The sequence below is a fragment of the Urocampus carinirostris genome, chromosome 12, assembly GCF_059441175.1.
Source record: "Urocampus carinirostris isolate Australia breed hairy pipefish chromosome 12, RoL_Ucar_1.0, whole genome shotgun sequence".
NCBI lineage: Eukaryota > Metazoa > Chordata > Actinopteri > Syngnathiformes > Syngnathidae > Urocampus > Urocampus carinirostris.
In genome coordinates this window covers 9858159-9878179 of record NC_142360.1, presented here as the reverse complement: position 1 = coordinate 9878179, position 20021 = coordinate 9858159, and the positions used below count along the sequence as shown (strand labels likewise).

General features: G+C 38.2%; 2 protein-coding genes across 7 annotated transcripts in view; both read right to left on the bottom strand.

Moving 5' to 3' along the window:
* Positions 1–9718, bottom strand: part of evi5b (ecotropic viral integration site 5b) — a 46150-nt gene extending 36432 nt beyond the window's left edge. For 5 of the 6 annotated variants that reach the window (XM_088348882.1, XM_088348884.1, XM_088348885.1 and 2 more), the window contains exon 1: positions 4783–5010. The gene's annotated coding sequence lies outside the window, so the exon portion shown is untranslated. Of the gene's footprint in view, positions 1–4782; positions 5011–9570 lie in introns of those variants that run through there. The other variant, XM_088348883.1, reaches the window with a different exon arrangement.
* Positions 9719–10601: 883 nt separating this feature from the next.
* LOC148354905 (centrosomal protein of 135 kDa-like) lies at positions 10602–19836 on the bottom strand. Its single transcript, XM_088348889.1, has 7 exons — positions 19632–19836; positions 19155–19297; positions 17371–17464; positions 15403–15487; positions 15073–15342; positions 12909–13047; positions 10602–10839 (listed from the first exon to the last, which is right to left on the bottom strand). The coding sequence occupies exons 1-7, from the start codon at positions 19742–19744 to the stop codon at positions 10610–10612; spliced, it is 1074 nt and encodes a 357-aa protein (XP_088205015.1). The 5' UTR covers positions 19745–19836; the 3' UTR covers positions 10602–10609.
* Between the last annotated feature and the right edge of the window lie 185 nt (positions 19837–20021).

Below are 20021 nucleotides of genomic sequence, written 5' to 3'. Positions count from 1 at the left end.
TTTTTACAAATCAAACGTTTGCTTTATTGCGATTTCAAAATCTTCGTTCTGTTTGGAAGTTTCAGAATTTTGGTTCGTTTCGCAATTTGCATACTCGGCAGCCAATCAGAAGCCTGCATTGACTAACTTTGTGCTTCTGGACTTTCCAGAGCGTTAAAAGGTTGTGCATTTGCATATCATTTTCCAAAGTAGACGCACAGAGAACACAAGAAAAATGGATAAGTGGTTGGGAATCAAGTCAAAACCTCAGCCCCAGAAGAAATATTCTAAATAAGCTAACAAAAATTATAACGCTACAAAACGTAAACGTACATTAAAAGCATCATGGAAAGAGGAGTTCACATGGCTTGTAGCAGACGATACAACGCAAACATTGAACGAATGAAGATGAGTAAATACAGGTATATACTGATGGCAGATGGAAAACAGCCATGTCATATACATGCAATGAATGTTATAAGTAGATTTATAATAGACTTAATTTTAAAATGTTGTTCTGTTATATATTCTGATTATCAATCCTTAGTACTTTGCAACATGTGTTTTTTTTTTACTAATAATCGTCTTATTGTGTTTCAATTTGTGAAAAATGGAGCAGGCAACTTTATGACAACTCTGAAAAGTTGCCTGCCCTGGTGTCCGGTATCTTTTGGTCATGAGTTTGAGACACTCGTATAAGTAAAAAAAATTACAGATGAAAAAGAATGGTCTGCAAGACCTTTTCTTCTCAGAACCACGCGCCAATGGTTGCACTGGACATTCCACTTGCAGGGATTCTCCATAAATCCGTGGGGCTCAGCTTTTGTGTGTCAGAAAGCTCAAAAAGAAAGAGTGAAGAAAAGAAAACGCCATGGTGGTGTTGGGGGTCCCTACAGACGTGGCTTGTATGGCTAATGAGCAAGCAACAAAAACTAAACCACTCATTCAAGTACCGAAGGAATTTTGCAGATTGTTCCTCTTTAATGTGGTCAACCCAAAATACGCCCACAAATACTTAAAATAGTTTTCTTTACTTTTACTATTCATACTAGAAAATACCCGTACATTACAAAAATGTCATCACAAGGGCCGAATGAGAGTAATTGACAAATCCACCAAAGGTTTTAGAATTTACCATCGTAGCAATTCAAATGACTGACAACGGTTAACTATTGTGTGTGAACTAAAGAAGCACCAATGCATCAGTTAAAATTATTTCCATTCCGTTGGTTGAATTCAAATAATATTGCCTATAGCTTGCTCTATAAACTACGACAGTGCAGATAAGCCCCTGGCTAGCAGAAAATAAAATAATCTGCAGTAAAATGACAATGACAACAACGTTGATTCAGTTGAAGCTTGGAAATGTTAAAAATAAATCTAAAATCAAACTCCATAATACTAAATTAAAACAAAAGATAAAAGCTTTTCTTTCCGAGTAATTATTTATTCTTTTGTGGCATACATTCAATTTGGTTTATTTCGTCAAGTGTAATTAAGCTGATCATGCAAAAGCGGAAATGGGCCAGCCCAGAAGATTTTTCTCTTTGTTTATTAAAACGTAAAAACATTTTCCTGTGTCCAACCCAAAAGGGCATATTTGTTGAACTTACCTCCACGTCTTTACATTATAAAACAAGAACATGGGAATGGTACTTTCCTCACAATGTGTGTATTTAGATGTTTTTTTATCATAATAACATAGATAACAAATTTCTTCTTGGTTGTTTTGTTGTTTGGTTTGATCCCCTTAACCACTAGGTTGGTAGGGGCACCATTATATGTGGTGTGTCTTGGGCAAGTACAGCCGGGTGGCGCCCATCCCTCTTCAGGCCAACATATGCTTCACCCGGTCTCGAACCGGGGACCATTGGGGTGTTTACAGCTCATTAATGGACAACTCAAATTTTTTCACGCACAAAAAGACATTCTGAAGTTGCTTCTCAGAGCCAACACATCACTCAAAAGACAGGAAAGCGCTTTAAATTCAACTAGCGTGCAGGAGTCACTCACCACATTGATGCTGACCACTGTGCCACATTAACACTTTTAGTTCCTCTATTTTCCTCTGTATCATCATTGCACTTAACTATCACAAGGAAATACACATGAAGAAGTTGTGGTGGATTCATTAAACAGAATCTGGCAGAGGGGCATGTTGCCACTTGCAGACAGGTGCTGGTAAAAATCACTTCAGCTCACACTCATGTTACACTCAGTCACTCTACTCACTCAAACTATTCGATTCATTGGAATCAATGCTGTTTCCACCAATAAAACATCAATCGCATTTTCAGGCCATCCTTTAAAAAGTTAAAACATATCGATCTCGATTTTTGACAATCCTGATTCCTTTATTGACATGCGATGGAAACCTTCTATTATATTTTAGTATAAAGCATTAACCAATATCACAAAAAAACGAGTATACAGACGCTACCCGACTTACGAACGAGATTTGCTCATATGTTGCTTCAGTGCTATATTTTGTATGTTTATGGTTTATATAGGTATGCTTAAGGCATGTATAAATAACATGTATTGTTTTGTACTAAAAAATAAACATTTGATAAAATAATATGCTTTATAAAGATAAGGCTCAGTTAAGCTTACTTTTGGAAGAGGTCCTACTCCGTGGTAAAAAGTTATGACCATTTTCTCAACCGCATCAAGCTTTCTTATTCCACTTTCGTTTCAAAAGAAACGGCTCGCCTCTTCTTTACACCAACCACATTGACTGGGTGCACGAGATATTAAACAATAAAAACGTTACAGTTCTTACCGTCCTAGCGATACAATACACGCTGTTATGTTTACACAAACCAGAAAGTAGAAGCCGTATTTCTTCTTCGGGGTGGATGCTGGGTGACCTCTCGAGCGCCACGCACCGGAAAGAAGCACTACAGTACTGTACTCGGAAAAAGGTGAACAAAATATATAATCCAACTTACAGCAATGTCCGGATATTTTTCAACATCCCGAAAAAAATGTTCGAATGAACCATTGTTCGTAACCCGAATGTTAGTAAGTAGGGGAGCGTCTGTACAAATCAATTAATTTTTCGGCAGGTGAAGACTGTAGCTGAACTTAAATAGGTGGAAAAGATTAGTTTATTTTGGATGTGATGGGATGATCAGTAATCACCCAGAATTAAGGGGAAATCAGCTGGCAGATAAATCAGACAACTCATACTTTCCACTTAATTAATACACTAATTATGCTTCATTTTACTGTAATAGTGGAAAATTGACTAAGAGTGTATTTTTTAGCGTCAGCACTAAAGTTGCAAACACTAATCAATTAATCAACAATCATTAGTAAATTAATCATTATCTATTTATATATTCTAGTAGTTACTTTCAAGCCTTATGGATTAGAAATAACATATTTTCGAGAGTAACTATTAACTTTTTTCTTCAATTTTAGATGATTTCCTATAATTGTGTTGGATCAAAATAAAACTTTTTTTCAACCAAATCATATAGGTCAAAAAACTAATGATATATTGGGCCCTTTGGCTCAGGTAAGGGCACAAAGTAAACCAAATTGAATCGAAATGTAACTATTGTCATTGATGACGTGATGAACATTGTTTGCGAAAAGATTAGACATGGCACTCAAATCCAGAGTCAGTAAAGGTGACCAAATCTGAGAAATCTCTGGTGAGATTCAGCTGGTGTAGATTTACTCAATCATCTCAGAGAATGTGGACAACTATCTTCCATTTGGCAAATCATCTAATTTTGCTTTATTTATCAATGATTTGTTTATTCAACTATAAAACAATTTTTTTTACACCGACAAATTTGATCACGGCAGCTGAGTAGCTAGCGCGTCTGTCTGTAGCACAGTTCTGAGGTCATGAGTTTAAATCCAGCTACCAGCCTTCCTGTGCGGAGTTTGCATGTTCGGGAGTTTGCATGTTCTCAGTGCTTATGTGGGTTTTCTCCAGGCATTCCAGTTTCCTCCCACATTCCAAAAACATACATATCAGGTTAATTGGCCAATCCAAATTGTCCCTAGGTGTGACTGACCGAGTGAGTGTTGTCTGTCTCCTTGTGCTTTGAGACTGCCTGGCTACCAGTTTAGGGTGTCTCCTGTCTACAGCATGAAAATGGCTGTGATGGGCTTCAGCACCCCCACGACCCGAGTGAGGATAAGTGGCGCAGATAATAGATGGATATCTGATCATTGTGCTCATTTTAGGACTGGTTTTCTTATTGTATTGTACTATTGTAGCTTTGGACAAATAATTTTATTTTTTTCTAGCACTATTGTTACAGAATTTTATGTGGAACTCTTTTAGCAAGGAAAAAAATGACTCCGAGATGGTCAAATCACTTTTGATTTCGGATCCTTTTGCATTTCATATATTTACAGTGTATGACAACAGATTTTAGAGTCAACTGAACATCTTATTCCGGTGTTGCACAGATGATTTTAATCGTGCTTCTCGTCCTCCTCTTTCATCTGTTGAGCAAAACTCATCCTGCTCCTTTTATGGCTGCCTGCTGTTGAATCTTGAAAGGGGGTAGTCATATCCATAACTAGTTTACAATTTAGTTTTATTTATTATACATCCCAGCAGTCAAAATGCCGATTTAGGCAGCGGAGTTTTCGGTAGAAGGTAAAAACTCTATTTATAGAATTGAGTTTCCAAAGCTAACAATGCGCACGGTTTGCAAACAGTTAACTCGTAAACCACAACAAATAATGCATTTGTTGAGAAATGTACAGAATGTCAGGAATTAGACAGACCCAAGAGGGAGATGAGGGGTAGAAATAAAATGAAAAGCTATTTACCTTGAAGCGAATTAACAAACTTCCTCGCTCGGCTCGCTCCCCGTGCGTTTAGCTATTGTCAGCTGCATTCTTGCGGGGTATAAAACAAGAAAAGTTGTTTGTTTTTCCCCTCGCGTTACTTTCCCGAATGGACGCGCTAAGGCTTCTTGCTGTCGGGTGTCTTCTTACATTGCGGCCGTCTAATACGTGGACACAAAAGTCTCCGGCAGGCGGCCCAAGCACAGGACAGGCGGTGTTTACATGCCGCTGCGCATGCGCGGATTTTTGTCCCCTTGTCGCTTGGTCGCTAGCGACATCACCTGCCTGGAGTGTGCAAATGCAACTCAAATATTGACATTCAGTTAAAATCAAATGTATTTGGATAGCTGGGATGGGTTCCAGCACCCCCGCGATCCTGCTGAGGACAAGCGGTGCAGATAATGGATGGATGTATTCGTATAGCACTTCCCAGACACCAAAATGCAACTCAAAGCGCTGAATAAAAACATTAAAGCCCCAATGTGTAATATTTGACCACTAGATGGCCTTATGTTGTCTCGTACGAGGGTGTCGCCGACCCAAGATGGAATTCCACGGTTAAAAAGAAATACAAATTTCTCGACCTATGATTCTTTTTTAATGAAAATTAAACTAGTGTTTTTCCGACAATAAAAAATCAATCGCATTTTACAGGCCATCTCTTTAAAAGTTAAACATATCGATATCAATTTTTGACAATCCTTCTCCTAAATTATTTTAGCGTGAAAAAATATCAGAAGAAAAAAAGTAAATGATCTGCATTTATATCACTGAAGACCTCCCAAAGCGCTTTACAATGTGCTTCACACTTACTCATTCGCACACATTCCCACACACCGATAGTAGCGTCAGCCGCACTTATCAGGGGCATTAGGGGTTCAGTGTCAGGACACTTCCACATATAACACGGAGGAGCTGGGAATCGATCCTGTGACCTTTTGATCCCAAGTTGACCGCTTTAGCTCTATTAAAAAAATAAGTGACGCAGATGCACCTAGAAAGGTTGAAAAACACAAAAATATACAATTGATAAAAAGCCACTAATAACACAGTAATAACATAGCAATTACATAAAAAATCGATTCCTAATTTATTTAGAACATAGATGCACCTGGGAAGGGTAAAAACACGAAAACTTAAGCCATACTCCTTATAAAAACGCAGTAATAACATAGTAATAACAATGTAATACCATGATTCAGAGTCAGATTCAGATTCAGATCTACTTTATTGTCATTCTAGTACACGTGTATACAGAACGAAATGTCGATACATCTGACCCGCACAGTTTCCTTGAATGTACAGATATAAATAAAAGTTGTATTGTATTATGGCTACGTTTAGTATTTACCATAGTGCCGATAGTGCAAGAGGAGTAGCTAACCAGATGTGCAAAATGGGCAGTCAGGTTAACAAGTCAGGTAAACAGTAACAATAACACTGTAACAATAACGCAGTAAGTCCAATAGTGCAGAGAGCAAATGTGCAAGGGGTGGCAAGCTATAAAGAACTGCCAGTAGTGCAAAAAGTCAGATTAGCAGCCGTTTCGATTTAGGTTAACTATATGTTAGATTGACCATTTAACAGTCTAATGGCCAGTTCCATTCCTAATTTATTTAGAAAAATAAGTGACGTAGATGTACCTGGGAAGGCTTAAAAACACATTTCAGCCCGTTCGCGCCCCGGCCGAGTCATTCCTTAAGACTTAAAAAGTGGTCGGCGGCGCCCTCTGTTGGCTGCGGCTGCATCGGCTCGCTACAACGGGTCAGGTGTAATCGACATTTCGTTCTGTGTACATTGTTACACAGAATGACAATACAAGGAAATTATTATTATTATTATTATTATTATTATAACATAGTAATTACCTTGCAAATGGATTTAGATTTTTTTTTTTGTACCAGTAGGAGTCACTAAATATTACACACGGTCCTTTTAGATATTCTATCTATCTACCCTGGTCATATCCCTTGAGAGGGGTGACCGACAGCAAGACAAACACATACAAAAATAAAGAACATTTTAAAAAAAAAGGTAATGGGTAGCAAAAAAACACACACATTTTTGGACCATGGCCAAACCCAAATGCCCAAATACCCAAACAAGCACCTCGGCACCCAAGTTGGTCATGCTTTCGTCCCTCCAGATGAAACGGGACACAAGAAAGCGGCCATTTCACTCGGGTCCGGGTGACACAACACACACTTCTGTTCAACAGCAGGGCCAAACAGCTTCCACTGGTTTACCCCTGCCGCATCATACAGGTGCCCTGTCCATCCCTTTGAACATGTCTAAACATCGGTAGGCCTTTAATACTACACAAAGAAAATCAACATTCCCCCAACCAATGTTCCCTCTAATTTTCCACGGGTCTGAGCGTTCACACAAAGTCGGTGGGCAATGCTTGAAACAACAGTGAGCAACAGCAACCCCAAGTGTGGCAACTATGTCATTATTAAACATGTCCAAAACTTGACATCACGTTACATTTTGCTGAGTTTTTGGCAATGCGAAATAATTTTTCTCTTTTGAAAGAATTGACTCATGTACGATTGCAAAGGTTGCAGGGCCTACAAACGTAATTTGTTTTTACAATTCTTTCACAAGATTTCCATTTATTTTTTTTTTCCTGATATCTTTTGTCGCATAATACTAACATTTTGGGGGGCTTATTTAGTCGGTTGCACGATACAGAAATGTATTTAATCACATTTTTTTAGTGGAAGTAAAATGTTGGCAACAAGATTCACCTGATATCATTGGAAATTATTTTAATGCAACCCAGACTTTTTCCTCTTTTTCATCGTTTTTTTCTCCTTTTTTGTAATTCCTTTTAAAAAAAATATAATTCCTAGCTGTTTCTTTTATCTTGCTTTTTTGTTCTCAATATATTACCTTTTCCCTGCATTTGCTTCTTTCTTTTCTTCTGGCTTTTTTTCTGAATTTTCCAGCTCTTTTTTTTCTCCTTTTGTTTCGTTTTTTTCTCAGCTTTTAACTACTTTTTCATTTTGGTATTTTTTTATTTTTTGTTCTATTCCCCCCCCCCCCTTCCTTGAAGTCATTTTGTACACAATTTTACATAATATTTGGTCGTGTGGGGATTGAAGAAGAAAAAACAACCCGAAGAGCCGTTTGGGACCCGAAAGAGCTGTTTTTTTTTAGTGAGCAGAGCTGAAGAAGCTGGTCCTCGAAAAACTCTGACTTTCCTCAACATTCTACTTCGACATTGACATCAAAATACCGCGTTTAGAACACAGCGTAAGGGAAACCCGTGTATTTTTACCTTCATGCAATGTAACTTCGACTTAATTCGCTTCTTAATTAGCAATTTCGAGCCCTGATTTTTGTGAGCTGGCTAGATTTTCTTGTGCGCGGAAAAGCTCTGGGTAGTGCGCAATTGTGCACACACGCAGCTTAGAGGGAACATTGCGACTTATTCATCATAATATTGGCTGAGCGGGTAAGAAATATATAAACGGTAGCATAGAAAACATGTTTCATTGTCTTACTTTAACCAACAAAGTTGATGCGCTGCTTCTTTTGAATAAAATTATCAATAGACAGGTAATCCTCAATTATGGAAAAAAGTCCATGCAACAAAATAAAATAATGGAAGGCTTGACTTGCTGTTAGCTGATTAATACTATCACTAATTCTTATATTTGGGGCTGAGGTGATTGCCAAATCGGAATCATCGGTCTAGCTATCGCCATCTGCCATGAGGCAAGAGAAATGCTTGCCTCACTTTGCATCTGCAGATGCACTTCCTATAGTGAAGGAAATACGTATTTGTACACTCTGCTATTTTGCTATTTCTCCCACTTAGAAATCATGGAGGGGGTCTGAAATTTTCATCGTAGGTGCAGAATAAAAGGCTTCTATAAGTAACCTATATTGTTTTGTACTAAAAGAAAAAAACTTAAATAATATGCTCTATAAAGATAAATAAAGTGAGGTTTAACTTACTTTTGGGAGATGCAGTTCAAGAGGTCCTCCTCTCTGGTAAAAAATGGCCGAAAAAAAGAGTTCCAACCATTTTCTCAACCGCTTCGAGCTTTCTTATGCCACTTTAATTTAAAAAGAAAGGGTCACCTCCATATTGAAGGGATGCACGAGATATTAAACAATGAAAATGTTAAAGTTCTTAGCGCGTTGGGTATACAGTATAGAATGTACACACAAACTACGAAGCGGGAGCGGATTTCTTCTTCGGGCTGGATGCTGAGTGACCTCTCACAGCGCCACCACACGCCAGTGGCAGGAAAAAGCACTACAATAATGTCCTGTACTCGGAAAAAGGAGTACACAATACAAAATCTAACTTAAAGCAATGTCCGGATATTTTTCGACATCCCGAAAAAAATGTTCGTATCTATTGTTTTTCGTAAGTCAAATGGTCATATGTAGGGGAGCGTCTGTATCTTAGTGACTTCTACGTAGGTATTTGTTCCTTTGTAAACATTTCCCTGGGTAAATTACTTGTGTAATAATTGTGTTCATTAGTAGTTAGATGTATTTGTAAAGAACCTGTAGAACAAAATGTCATGCCCTACTTTAAATGTGCGCCCTACTTTTAAAGGCAGTATTGTTGCTCTTCATGCTAAACTATAATTTTAAACACAAAGACATTTGTATAATCTGCTATATTTTGCCTTCAAACGACAACAAGGCCTAAAAGCTATTGTTAAATATATTCTACAGTGGGTATATCCAGTCACTCATGTGTGTCGCCCTTATCTGATCAGCACCTGACTCCCAAGAATGCTTTACCTGAAGTTCAGCTGGTAATCAGAAGAAAAATAACCGGAAAACTTGCATCAGATTACAAAGTGGCTCCTCCAGTTAAGGCATCTTCTCTTGATTTCAGTCATTTACCCCTCAAAAAAGCAATAATCCAACATGATGGTGTGGAAATGTTTCAGTCGGTCCATCAGTCACTGGAATGAATTTCAGTGGACGAAAAGGAACAGGTCCTTAGTTTCCCTTCAGGACAGAAAAGCAAATCCTCGCTGCCTGTCGGGGTGAAAATTCCGACTCGTGTGACGGTGTGCGTTCACATACCAGGCAAGCAGACGTAAAACCCACTATTCTGGTTTCACACCGACAATGCTGACGCATGGGCATTGTCGCCAACTGGTAGGCCACTCCTACACGCTTAAATTAACGAATAAGAAGAAAAAAAAGAGGACGCCATGCTCTGTGTACTTTTTTTTTTAAGTAAAACCTTCCGTGGAAAGTGGCGTTGATCGTTGAAGTACAAGTTACATAGAACAATTCCATGAGCAAAATTGAGAGGTTTGATTTTCATTATTGTTCTTAACTTAGTTTTCTAGTAAAGAAACAACATATTTTTAAACACTACAACAAAATTAAAGAGTTATGGGTAATGAATAAAAATAAGTAATATGAAATGAAAACATACTAGGCTGCAGAAATTTCTGGGTTCTATCATAAGTACCAACCTTTTGACATTAAAAATCAGATGTTATCGTGCACTTAATTTTTGCGCGCTATGTCTCCCAAAAAAGAGACCCCTAAAAATTGTGCTCCTTTCAACTCTGTAGTGGCAAATTTAGCAAAGCGGAAATCTAATGTGATCGTTGGAGGGGTTTATTCACCCACAATGACTTGGTCTTGCTTCAAAATTAAGCAGTGGTAGACTATAATTGCCCTCATTTAGGTTTTAGATGAGGGGATGGTGTAATAGTAGTCTGTGGTTTGCAATAATCTGTGGTCTGTGCAGCCCTTTGAGACTCCTTGTGATTCAGGGCTATACAAATAAACATGACTTGACTGGTGTCCCCTTATGTCATTTAGTGTTGCTCTGGAAGCTAGGTGCCAGCACCACCTTGCCCCTCCTGGCCTGGCCGGGATTGCAAGCAGAGGCCGCCGGGACTCTCAGAACGCTTTTGTAAAGTAAGGCCTCGCGCCGGTAGCGGTCGCGCTCCTCTTCCAGATTCTTGATGACGCGAGTCGGCCCATCGCCACTGCCGCCTGAGTTGACCCTTGGCAAATCCAAACCAAGTACCAGGTCTCGATCTGAAAAACACACAAACAAACACAGTATTGAATAAACGAAATTATACATAAAATGTAATAAGCAAAAAAATGAAGATTGTGTTAAGTGATCCTATTCGTTACTGCTATCAGCATGACTGCTCAACTATTGATGCAGTAGTTTGTGTCAGGTAAGGCCCAGTCAGATTTAAAAAATAAATGAAATTACATCTGAACCATCAATATATAGGCAGTGTTATCGTTTGTCAGCGTCCTTGCATCCGAGATGCATCATTTTTGCTGGGGACGATTCGTCTCAAATCAACGTGCGTCCCCGGGACGCAACTTTTTTGACACAAAATTGTAAATATTACCCGATTACCTTTTTTTTAACAAAGATTTACCGCACTCCAAACTTTTCGTCAGACAGATCTGCCAATGTTGTTTTGGTCTCGCGGTTCAAGTTTTCGTCTGCATATCGATCTCGGCAAACGAGATCTCGTTGATTCGAGATGACGTCATTGTTGTGGTGCTTGTCGTTGAGTGAAGGTTAAGTATGCATACCTGTCAACCTGTACGTTTTTGCCGTACAAAGTACGTTTATTATGCATTTTAAGACTTGTACCACATACAAGAAAATATGTATGGAAAAAAGCAAATTTGTCAATTATGGGTACCATCCGGAATACATCGACTATCACGAAACGGCAAATCAATCAAGTCAAACGAGTTCGAGTTGTGTAGTGAAATAATCTATTGCCGAAAATAAATAAATAATTTGAATAAGAAAATGTATTATTCTACTTAATTATATTTGCATGTATTTTTTTCCTTCTACAGTGAACGTCAAAGCTACTTAATTTTTAAAGTTTTTTTTTATAATAAACCTCATTCATGTCAAGCAAGACAGTTAGTATTAAGTGAAAATAGACACAAAATTGGTCATTTCTTCAGTGTCAGTAATAAGTCGAAACATAATGCAGAAAGTGATAACACGAAAAAACGGCGGAGAAATTCTTCGGAAGATCGCGGAGGCAAGGAAAACACGTGTGTTGAAGCGAACGATTCGACGAAAGATAATAAACATAAGAATACTCCTAGCAAGAAAAGGACTTTTCTGCCAAAATGGACTAAATTATATTCCTGGGGACGCTACAAGGAGGATGATAATGGATTGGACCTTGAGAAGGCATTACAACTGTGGCGGGACAGCAAACCACGAAGAATATATGGCCAGAAAGATCTGCTTTGTATTACCAATTAACTGATGATTAAAACTGAATGAAAATATGGATTAATATAATTAGTTCAGCAATACTATTTTGTATGATGTACAATATTGTTGTGAACTGAAAAATCTTGAAGTGATAACAAATTTGAATTACCAATAAACTGATGATTAAAACTGAATGAATATATAGATTTTTATTATATATTTGTCACCAATTTACAATTTCAACCTCGATAACACTAAATTTTGGGGACATGCGAGTCCCCGGGACCCATCACTTTTCAGAGGTAAAATGAACACTGTACAGGTAAAGCAAAATTATGAAAAAAGCACATACAATGAGAAATTAATTACTAGTTGGCTTGACTTGTTATTAATATTTTAATACTATCACAAATTTTATTGTAAGGGGCTGAAGTCTGGGCCAAATCAGAATCTTTGGTCTCCTTTTCCACCAGAAAACCCACCCCCCACCCCCTGCCATAAGGCAAAAGAATTGTGTGCGTTGATCGGCATCCGCAATTGCTCAGCACAGTAATACTTAACATACAAATTGTATTAATACTATTTATTATATGTGAAAATTAAGCAATTTCAAAAGAAAAACCACAAACTGTGTCGTTAAATGAAAAACAACTTTAACACTGAACAAATACAACTATTTCAAATATATTTAATTTGATATTTTCACGATGATAGGTGAGGCACAGACTCGCCTGCCTCACCTGACTGCACCTTTAGTTCTTCTGATATAAAATGATTCAACTATAAAAGATAGTATTTTTGGTGCCATATTTTGTCACGAGTTCAGATACCAAACAAATTGATTTAGTTTTGATTTGATACTGATATCAGTCCATCACTTATAGTAATTATTTACCACTGTCCATCATTTTGTCCACTTTGTTTTGCAGGGCTCGCTTTTCGGCCTCAAAAAAGTCAATCAGCCTCTCCATTTGATCGTTTCGAGCTCTCGCTTCTGCCAGCTGCTCCCGGAGAAGATTTTGCACGGACAATTCCTGAATGTGAAAAAGAGTCAACTCAGTAGAAAAGGAAAAGCAGCCTTCTTGCAACCAAGGGAAAGGACATAAGGGGTGCAATATTAAGATATTAAGAGGCCAGGTTGGTTGTGTTCACTCCCGCAATGTTGTTAACTGAATAAAATATGGTAACAACAGCCAGAAATTATTTTTTAAACATAAATAACAAAGAAAAAAAGCACTAGAAGAAAAAACAAAACTTGATTAAAAAAAAGAAAGAAAATAATTAAATCCAACCAATACTTTTTTGAAAGACACCGCCAAAAAATGAAGAGTCCAATCTAAGGCAGAATGCCTCCCAAAAACACTACAATAAAAAGGGGGAAACTAATAACAAAATTTGACACAAATAAATTAGTAATGTGAATTTTTTTTTAAAATGGGGACAAAAATAAAGCAATATGTTTAAATCACCTGACCTAAAAGCCTTTAAAAACCATACATACATTACTAATACATAATGAAAAAGATTGACAAGTTGATGAAAAAGGGACAAAATGTAGATCAAATACAGACGCAAAATGGTGTATCCATTCAATATGGTTGGTGTAAAGTGTAAAGAAGAGGCGAGCTGTTTCATTTGAAATGAAAGTAGAATAAGAAAGCTTGATGCGGTTGAGAAAATGGTTGGAACGCTTTTTTTCTGCCACTTTTTACCACGGAGGAACAAGTCGCCTAACACTTGAAGCCCATCTTCCAAAGCATATTATTTTATGAAATGTTAATTTTGGGTAAACACGCCTTATACATACTTATATAAACCTTAAACATACAAAATATAGCACTGAAGCAACTTACGAACAAGTTCAATTTACGAACAATCGTCCAGAATCTCATTCATAAGTAGGGCAGCGTCTGTAGAGCCAAGTCACTGGGCAACATCTATCACCTAATTTTGAAGGAAAAAAAGACCTGAAATAGGTTTAACAAAAACTATGGTTAAAATGCTGACAGAAACCTGTCAAAATATAAAAAGACAATATTTGAAAGCAGAAATAATAAAATGAATAATAATAAAACTAAAGTAAACTAATGCCAAAGTAGAGAACAGCGGAAATATTAAGAGACATTGTGTATTGCAGACGCTGCCCTACTTACGAACAAGATAGGTTACGGACGATCGTTCGTAAGTTGAATTTGTTCCCAACTTGCTTCAGTGCTATAATTTGAATGTTTATGGTTTATATAAGTATGTTGAAGGCTTGTATAAATAACCTGTATTTTTTTCGTACTTTAAAATAAACATTTCATAAAATAATATGCTCTATAAAGATAAATAAAGTGGAGTTTAACTTACTTTTGGAAGATGGGCTTCAAGATGTCCTCCTCCGTGGTAAAGTGTGGGCGAAAAAAAAGCGTCCAACCATTTTCTCAACCGCATCAAGCTTTCTTATTCCTCTTTCATTTTAAAAGAAACGGCTCGCCTCTTCTTTACACTTTACACCAATCATATTGAGTGGATGCAAGACATATTAAACAATAATCATGTCTTTGCGCGCTGGAGATACTGTATAGAATGTTTACACACCAACTCGGAAGTAGAAGCGGATTTTTTTTACTCCCGGGTGGATGCTGGGTGACCTCTCACAGCGCCAAAGGCCGGTAGGGGCGGAAGAAGCACAACAGTAATGTCCTGTACTCGGAAAAAGGTGCACCGTAACAAAATCTAACTCACAGCAATGTCCGGATAATTCTCGATATCCCCAATTTTTTTTTTCGTATCTATCGTTTTACGTAAGTTGAATGGTCATAAGTAGGGGAGTGTCTGTATTAAGTGCCTCCTAGTGGTACAAATGATAAACTCCATTCATTAAAAGAACAATATTGATTTCAACAATGACCAAAAATACATAAGGTGTCATAAGAGTATATTTTACATAACCTTAGACTCACCAAAGGAAGGTCACACGAATGTCTTCTGTCCATTGACAAATATGATGTGACCCTCGCCCCTCCCCAAATAAAAGAACACCAAAATGTAGATAAATCAACATTATCACCTACCGCTTTTAACTTGGTAAGGTTCTCCTCCAAATCTTTAATGACTTCCTGCTGACCTAGAATGATCTCCTTGGCAGACGACAATCTTCTATAGGCCATGTTAAGCACGCGTTCCTTCACTGCCACCATCTGGGCCACGACATCATCCCTGCGAGTTAGCTCTCGATGGGTCTCCTCATTCCAGGTCACTCCTTCCACCTCCTCGCTCTGAGTGTGACGCACTTCCTCCAGCGTCTTCTGTAGGGCCTGTTTGGCCTCGTGCGCCTCTGCCAACTGGAGGTACACGTGAGGTTAACGATAACGATGAGTGCACATGCCCATCCGGCAACTTACTTGACTAGTGAGCGCTTTCCTGCTTTCCTGGGAGACGTCCAGCTCAGATTTGAGTGCCACCAGTTCTTCCTGCAGGTACATCAGCCTTAAAAAACGGACAAAATGCATAGAAAGGCAGAAAGATAGAAACTTATAAATTGTCCTACTAACGAGGCTAAAAACAATACAGACCAACCTGACCGGGCCCGCGGGTATAAAAGCCCGAACCAGCCGGAGCCCGACCAATTGACTTGATTTTAGGGACCGAGCCCAGAGCGAACCTGAATTTCCATATTTTATTTGCGAGTATTTGGGAAGAGGAAGGATGAGTAATTTTGGCCAACTCCGCTCTCCACCCGAATTTAAGGCCGGGTTCGGAACAAACATCTATCCTCTACTTACACTTTGTCTTGTACTAAAATCCATGGGAAAATATGGTAGGTATAAATTAACAAAAAATAGAAGAATAACATTTGGTAAAACACCTACTAAATAACACTGCAACACAGATTTTTCATCATCTTACCCAGAGGTCTGAAACCCGCTACCCAGGGGCCAATTACAGTCCCCAGCATGGTAGTCTGAGGCCTCTGCCTTCGTATGAAAATTAAAGGGGCAGTGTATTATTTTCTGGGGGCCAATTGCAACCCCCAGGGTGAAAGTTTTAGGGCCCCTTCCTTATTGTTAAAATTAAAGGGACATTATGTATTATTTTCCCACTAGCTGTCACTGTTATGTGTCGTGCCACTGAAAACGAGTGCTAGGAGCACAATGGAAGAAGACAGAATATGGCAACTCAAAGTGACCAAAACGCATCTTATTCCTGTTGGAAAGAAGAGAAATAACAAAATTAAAAATATTGAAAAATAAATAAAAAATAAAAGAGAAAAAGGACAAAGAAAATAAAAAAATAAATAAGAAAATAAGACAAAAATTAAAACTGAAATAAAACAACAAAAATTTAAAAGAGAAAAATTTAAAAATGGAAAAAAGATAATTGTATTTTTCCCTCTACTTTACTTTTTATTCCCGTTACCCATCTTCAATGCTCTGACTGAGGGAAGGAGGTTGTTCCCCAAAATCTCACAATGCATGGCCCCAGTCATCCTCCTTAATGCAGTGCACTCGTCCTGTCCCATGTGCAGAATAACACCCCCAAAGCATGATGCCAACCCATAGCCATAGGTACTCATAGAAAGAGCCATATATGGCTCGCGAGCGATAGGTTCCCGACCCCTGGTGTATCATCTACAGTAACCTTGGAATCGGTGGTCCCAGCTCTTTTGAGGTCATTGACCCAACTCCTGTCGTGTAGTTCCAAGCGGATTCCTCACCTTTCTTAGAATCATTGAGAACCAATAAGGTGGTATCTAGCATGGGACTCCACTCTAATTGAGATTTGACCATCATGTTTAGCTTCTTCCATTTTCTAATGATTCCTCCAACAGAGGACCTTTTTTCACCAAGCTTCCGTAGCCATTTCTAGCCTTGTGGCTGTCTCTGGTGCCTTTGGACAGCTTTGGTCTTTGCTATGTTACAAGTTAAAGTCTTACTGATTGTATGGGGTGGACAGGTGTCTTTATGCAGCTAACGACGTTAAACAGGTGCATCTGATTCAGGATGATACATGGAGTGCAGGTGGACTTCTAATGGGTGGTCTTTCAGGGTCAGAATTCTAGATGATACACAGGTGTTCAAATACTTATTTAAAGCTGTATTACACAAATAGTTAAAAAAATCATGAATTGTGATTTCTGGATTTTTCTTTTTAGTTCTCTCTGTTGGTTACCTCTCTGAGAATGGACATGCACCTACGATGAAAATTTCAGATGCCGCAATAATTTCTAAGTGGGAAAAATAACAAAATAGCAGGGTGTTCCAAAAAAAAGTGCTTTTTATTGGGGGGAATGCTTTTTTTTCCCAAACTCTACTTGTACGCATTTTCGTTACTTAGTGTTGACAAGTATGTTGAGGAAACAAAAGACACACCTTAAAGATAAATCAGCATCACCACAAGGAATCAGTCTAGTCTCATCTGTCTGGGTTGCCTGGTGGCTCCAACCGATGCAGGATTTTCTCCCACCTTTGAGAAAATGATCAAAAATAAAGCCAGGAAAAAACGAATTATTATGATATGTCTGTCGAATATGTGTTGCCGCACTGGATATGTTACACTATCCAAGTTATAAGTAAGGCTGTCATCAATGAGCAAGTCTTAGGCGTTTGTGTTGCCTGTTAGCATCCAACAAATGGACATTTGCAACAAATACATGATGTCTTTTTCACTAATGAAGCAGGCAGGGTACAACAAATGTATTTATTTATTTTCAAGCAACCCAAGCCATCTTACATGCATATTACCAAAGCTGCCAAAATATTGAAAAAACGTTTTTCAGAATAGATCATGTTCAGATTTAGGAAATTATTTCGTGACAAGCATTTAAAAGCGACATTTTTAGGTTGAAAGTGCTTTAAGACAGCGTTATCACTTAGCAAATTAGTGATTGTTGATAATTGTACAGTACAAATTTGATAGGAATAGAAGAGTTCAGGGCAGCACGGCGGGGCAGTGGTTAGCGCATCTGCGGCACGGTTTTGAGGTCATGAGATCGAACCTTCCTGAGCGGAGTTTGCATGTTCTTCCCGTGCTTGCGGGGGTTTCCTCCGGTTTCCTCCAACATTCCAAAAACATGCGGTCCAGGTTAATTGACCAGTTCAAATTGTCCCTAGGTGTGAATGAGCAAGCGAATTATCTGTCCCTGTGGGTCTGCGACTGGCTGGCCATCAGTTCAGGGTGTCCCCTGCTCACTGCCCGAAGATAGCTGGGATGGGCTTCAGCACCCTGCGACCCTACTGAGGATAAGCGGTGCAAATGATGGATGGATGAATAGAAGAGTTCAACATTTTTAACAATCAAATGATTTGTAATAATACACATTGCTTGATTGTTTTTTTTCATTTTTCCTATAAACTGGCATAGCAAACTATGGAAGATTCTTAGTCATGTATTGGCGGGGATTCACTTAGTACAACGGGTAATGGAACAAATTAACAATGAAAATCGAGGGAATACTGTTTACTGGTTTTCAAGGGATTATTATTTTGCATTATTTTAGTCAAATGGTTACTAATATTCAATTTATTGTGTTTTAAAGAACAGTGACAGGTTTTATAAACCATGCATCATTCATTTTCTGTGCCACTTATCCGCACCAGCGTTCGCTGGAGCCAGTCCCAGGACCTTTGAGCAGTGGACACCCTGAACTGGTTGCCAGCCAAATATTTAAAAAAGAAGAAGTGAAATAGGTCTTATTTTTGTTTCATGTGTTTCAGAATGATAAATTGCACAATAGTTTATATTTTGTCATTGATTTATGTCAATCGATCCATTATTAATTTGATAAAACTGCAAACAGTTTGAATGTAAAATGTGTAAATCTCTAAGTTTAGGGTTTAGTGATAAAAATGTAAACAATGATAGCCAACCGGAGACTTATAAAGCACTTGTGATATCGTTTGATTCCTTTTTATGGCAGTTGTTGTTTAAAGATGCACTAAGAAATGTATTGAACGAGCCTTTGTATTTAAACCAAGACCACCATTGAGAGCAGTAAAATGAAAATAGCTGGATTTTATTTATTTTCTTTTTTTCAATCTTCAAAGAAAAATCATTTTTTAGGAATTTGCTTTAAGCTGGTGCAGAAAACTATGGAAATTTATTAGTAGTTGGTAGCTGTGTTAAGAGTCCAAAAGCCAAAAAGTTCACATCTGACCTGCGTTGAAAAACTGGTCATCGGAGTCCAGCAAGGGCCTGTAGTAGGGCGGTGCAGATGAGACATGCCCATTCAAGTAGCGGTCAGCCTTTCCTGCGGTCAGTTTAGCATCACGAAGGCTAACCGTAGTGTGCACTAGATCGCTGTAATACATAAAGAAAATATTTTGATATTTTTTTAAATTTTAGGATGGGCAGGGAATAAATAGGAAGTGAAATAAACAAATAACTAGGAATATAAGTGTACACTCTTTTGTAACTTAAGATTTTAATCACAAGGGAGTCAGCAAAAATGTGTTGTTTGCCTCTTGATAAAATCCATAATATAGTTTAAATGTTCTAATAGTCTCCAGAAGACTGTTGTAGGTAGAGCATTGTATTGGTTTTATTTCTTATATTTTCATCAGTACGAGATTTTCGTAGCGTTTGAAAGTTAACTTCTTGGCCTCAATGATCAAAAGCACTTTCTCTTTCTTACCTGAAGAGCTTAGCGATAAGCGGTACAGAGTCCATCCCAAAATGGAGTCTGTAGCCTAGCTGGTCCAGACGTTTCCTGAGATTGTTCCTCGTCTTGTCTAGGTTACTGTCCATGGTTTTGATCCGAAAGCGGAAACGCTTCCTAAGCTTTTTATTTTAGTACTAACAAAGACTGTCAATCACAGGTTCACTTGGGCACTGCGTGAGCTGCTTTATAACATAACATCAAAGGTGTTTATGACATCATCCTTGGACTGCCCTTGTGCCAATTGGCTAAAGAGTATTTCAAGGATGTAGTTTTCTGTTTCATAAAATCAAGTCTGATCTTTGAACCAATCAGAAATATTTTCCTTATGTATTGCCAAGGTATCTGATTTAAGAGTCTTTTTCG

What these genes read in the sequence shown, in the direction of transcription:
- LOC148354905 (XM_088348889.1), bottom strand. Translation starts at nt 19,744, where the DNA reads ATGGACAGTAACCTAGACAAGACGAGGAACAATCTCAGGAAACGTCTG. An exon ending in CTTATCGCTAAGCTCTTCAG is followed by an intron (nt 19,298 to 19,631) that starts GTAAGAAAGAGA and finishes TATGTATTACAG; the next exon opens with CGATCTAGTGCACACTACGG. An exon ending in GGACAAAATGATGGACAGTG is followed by an intron (nt 10,840 to 12,908) that starts GTAAATAATTAC and finishes TGTGTTTTTCAG; the next exon opens with ATCGAGACCTGGTACTTGGT.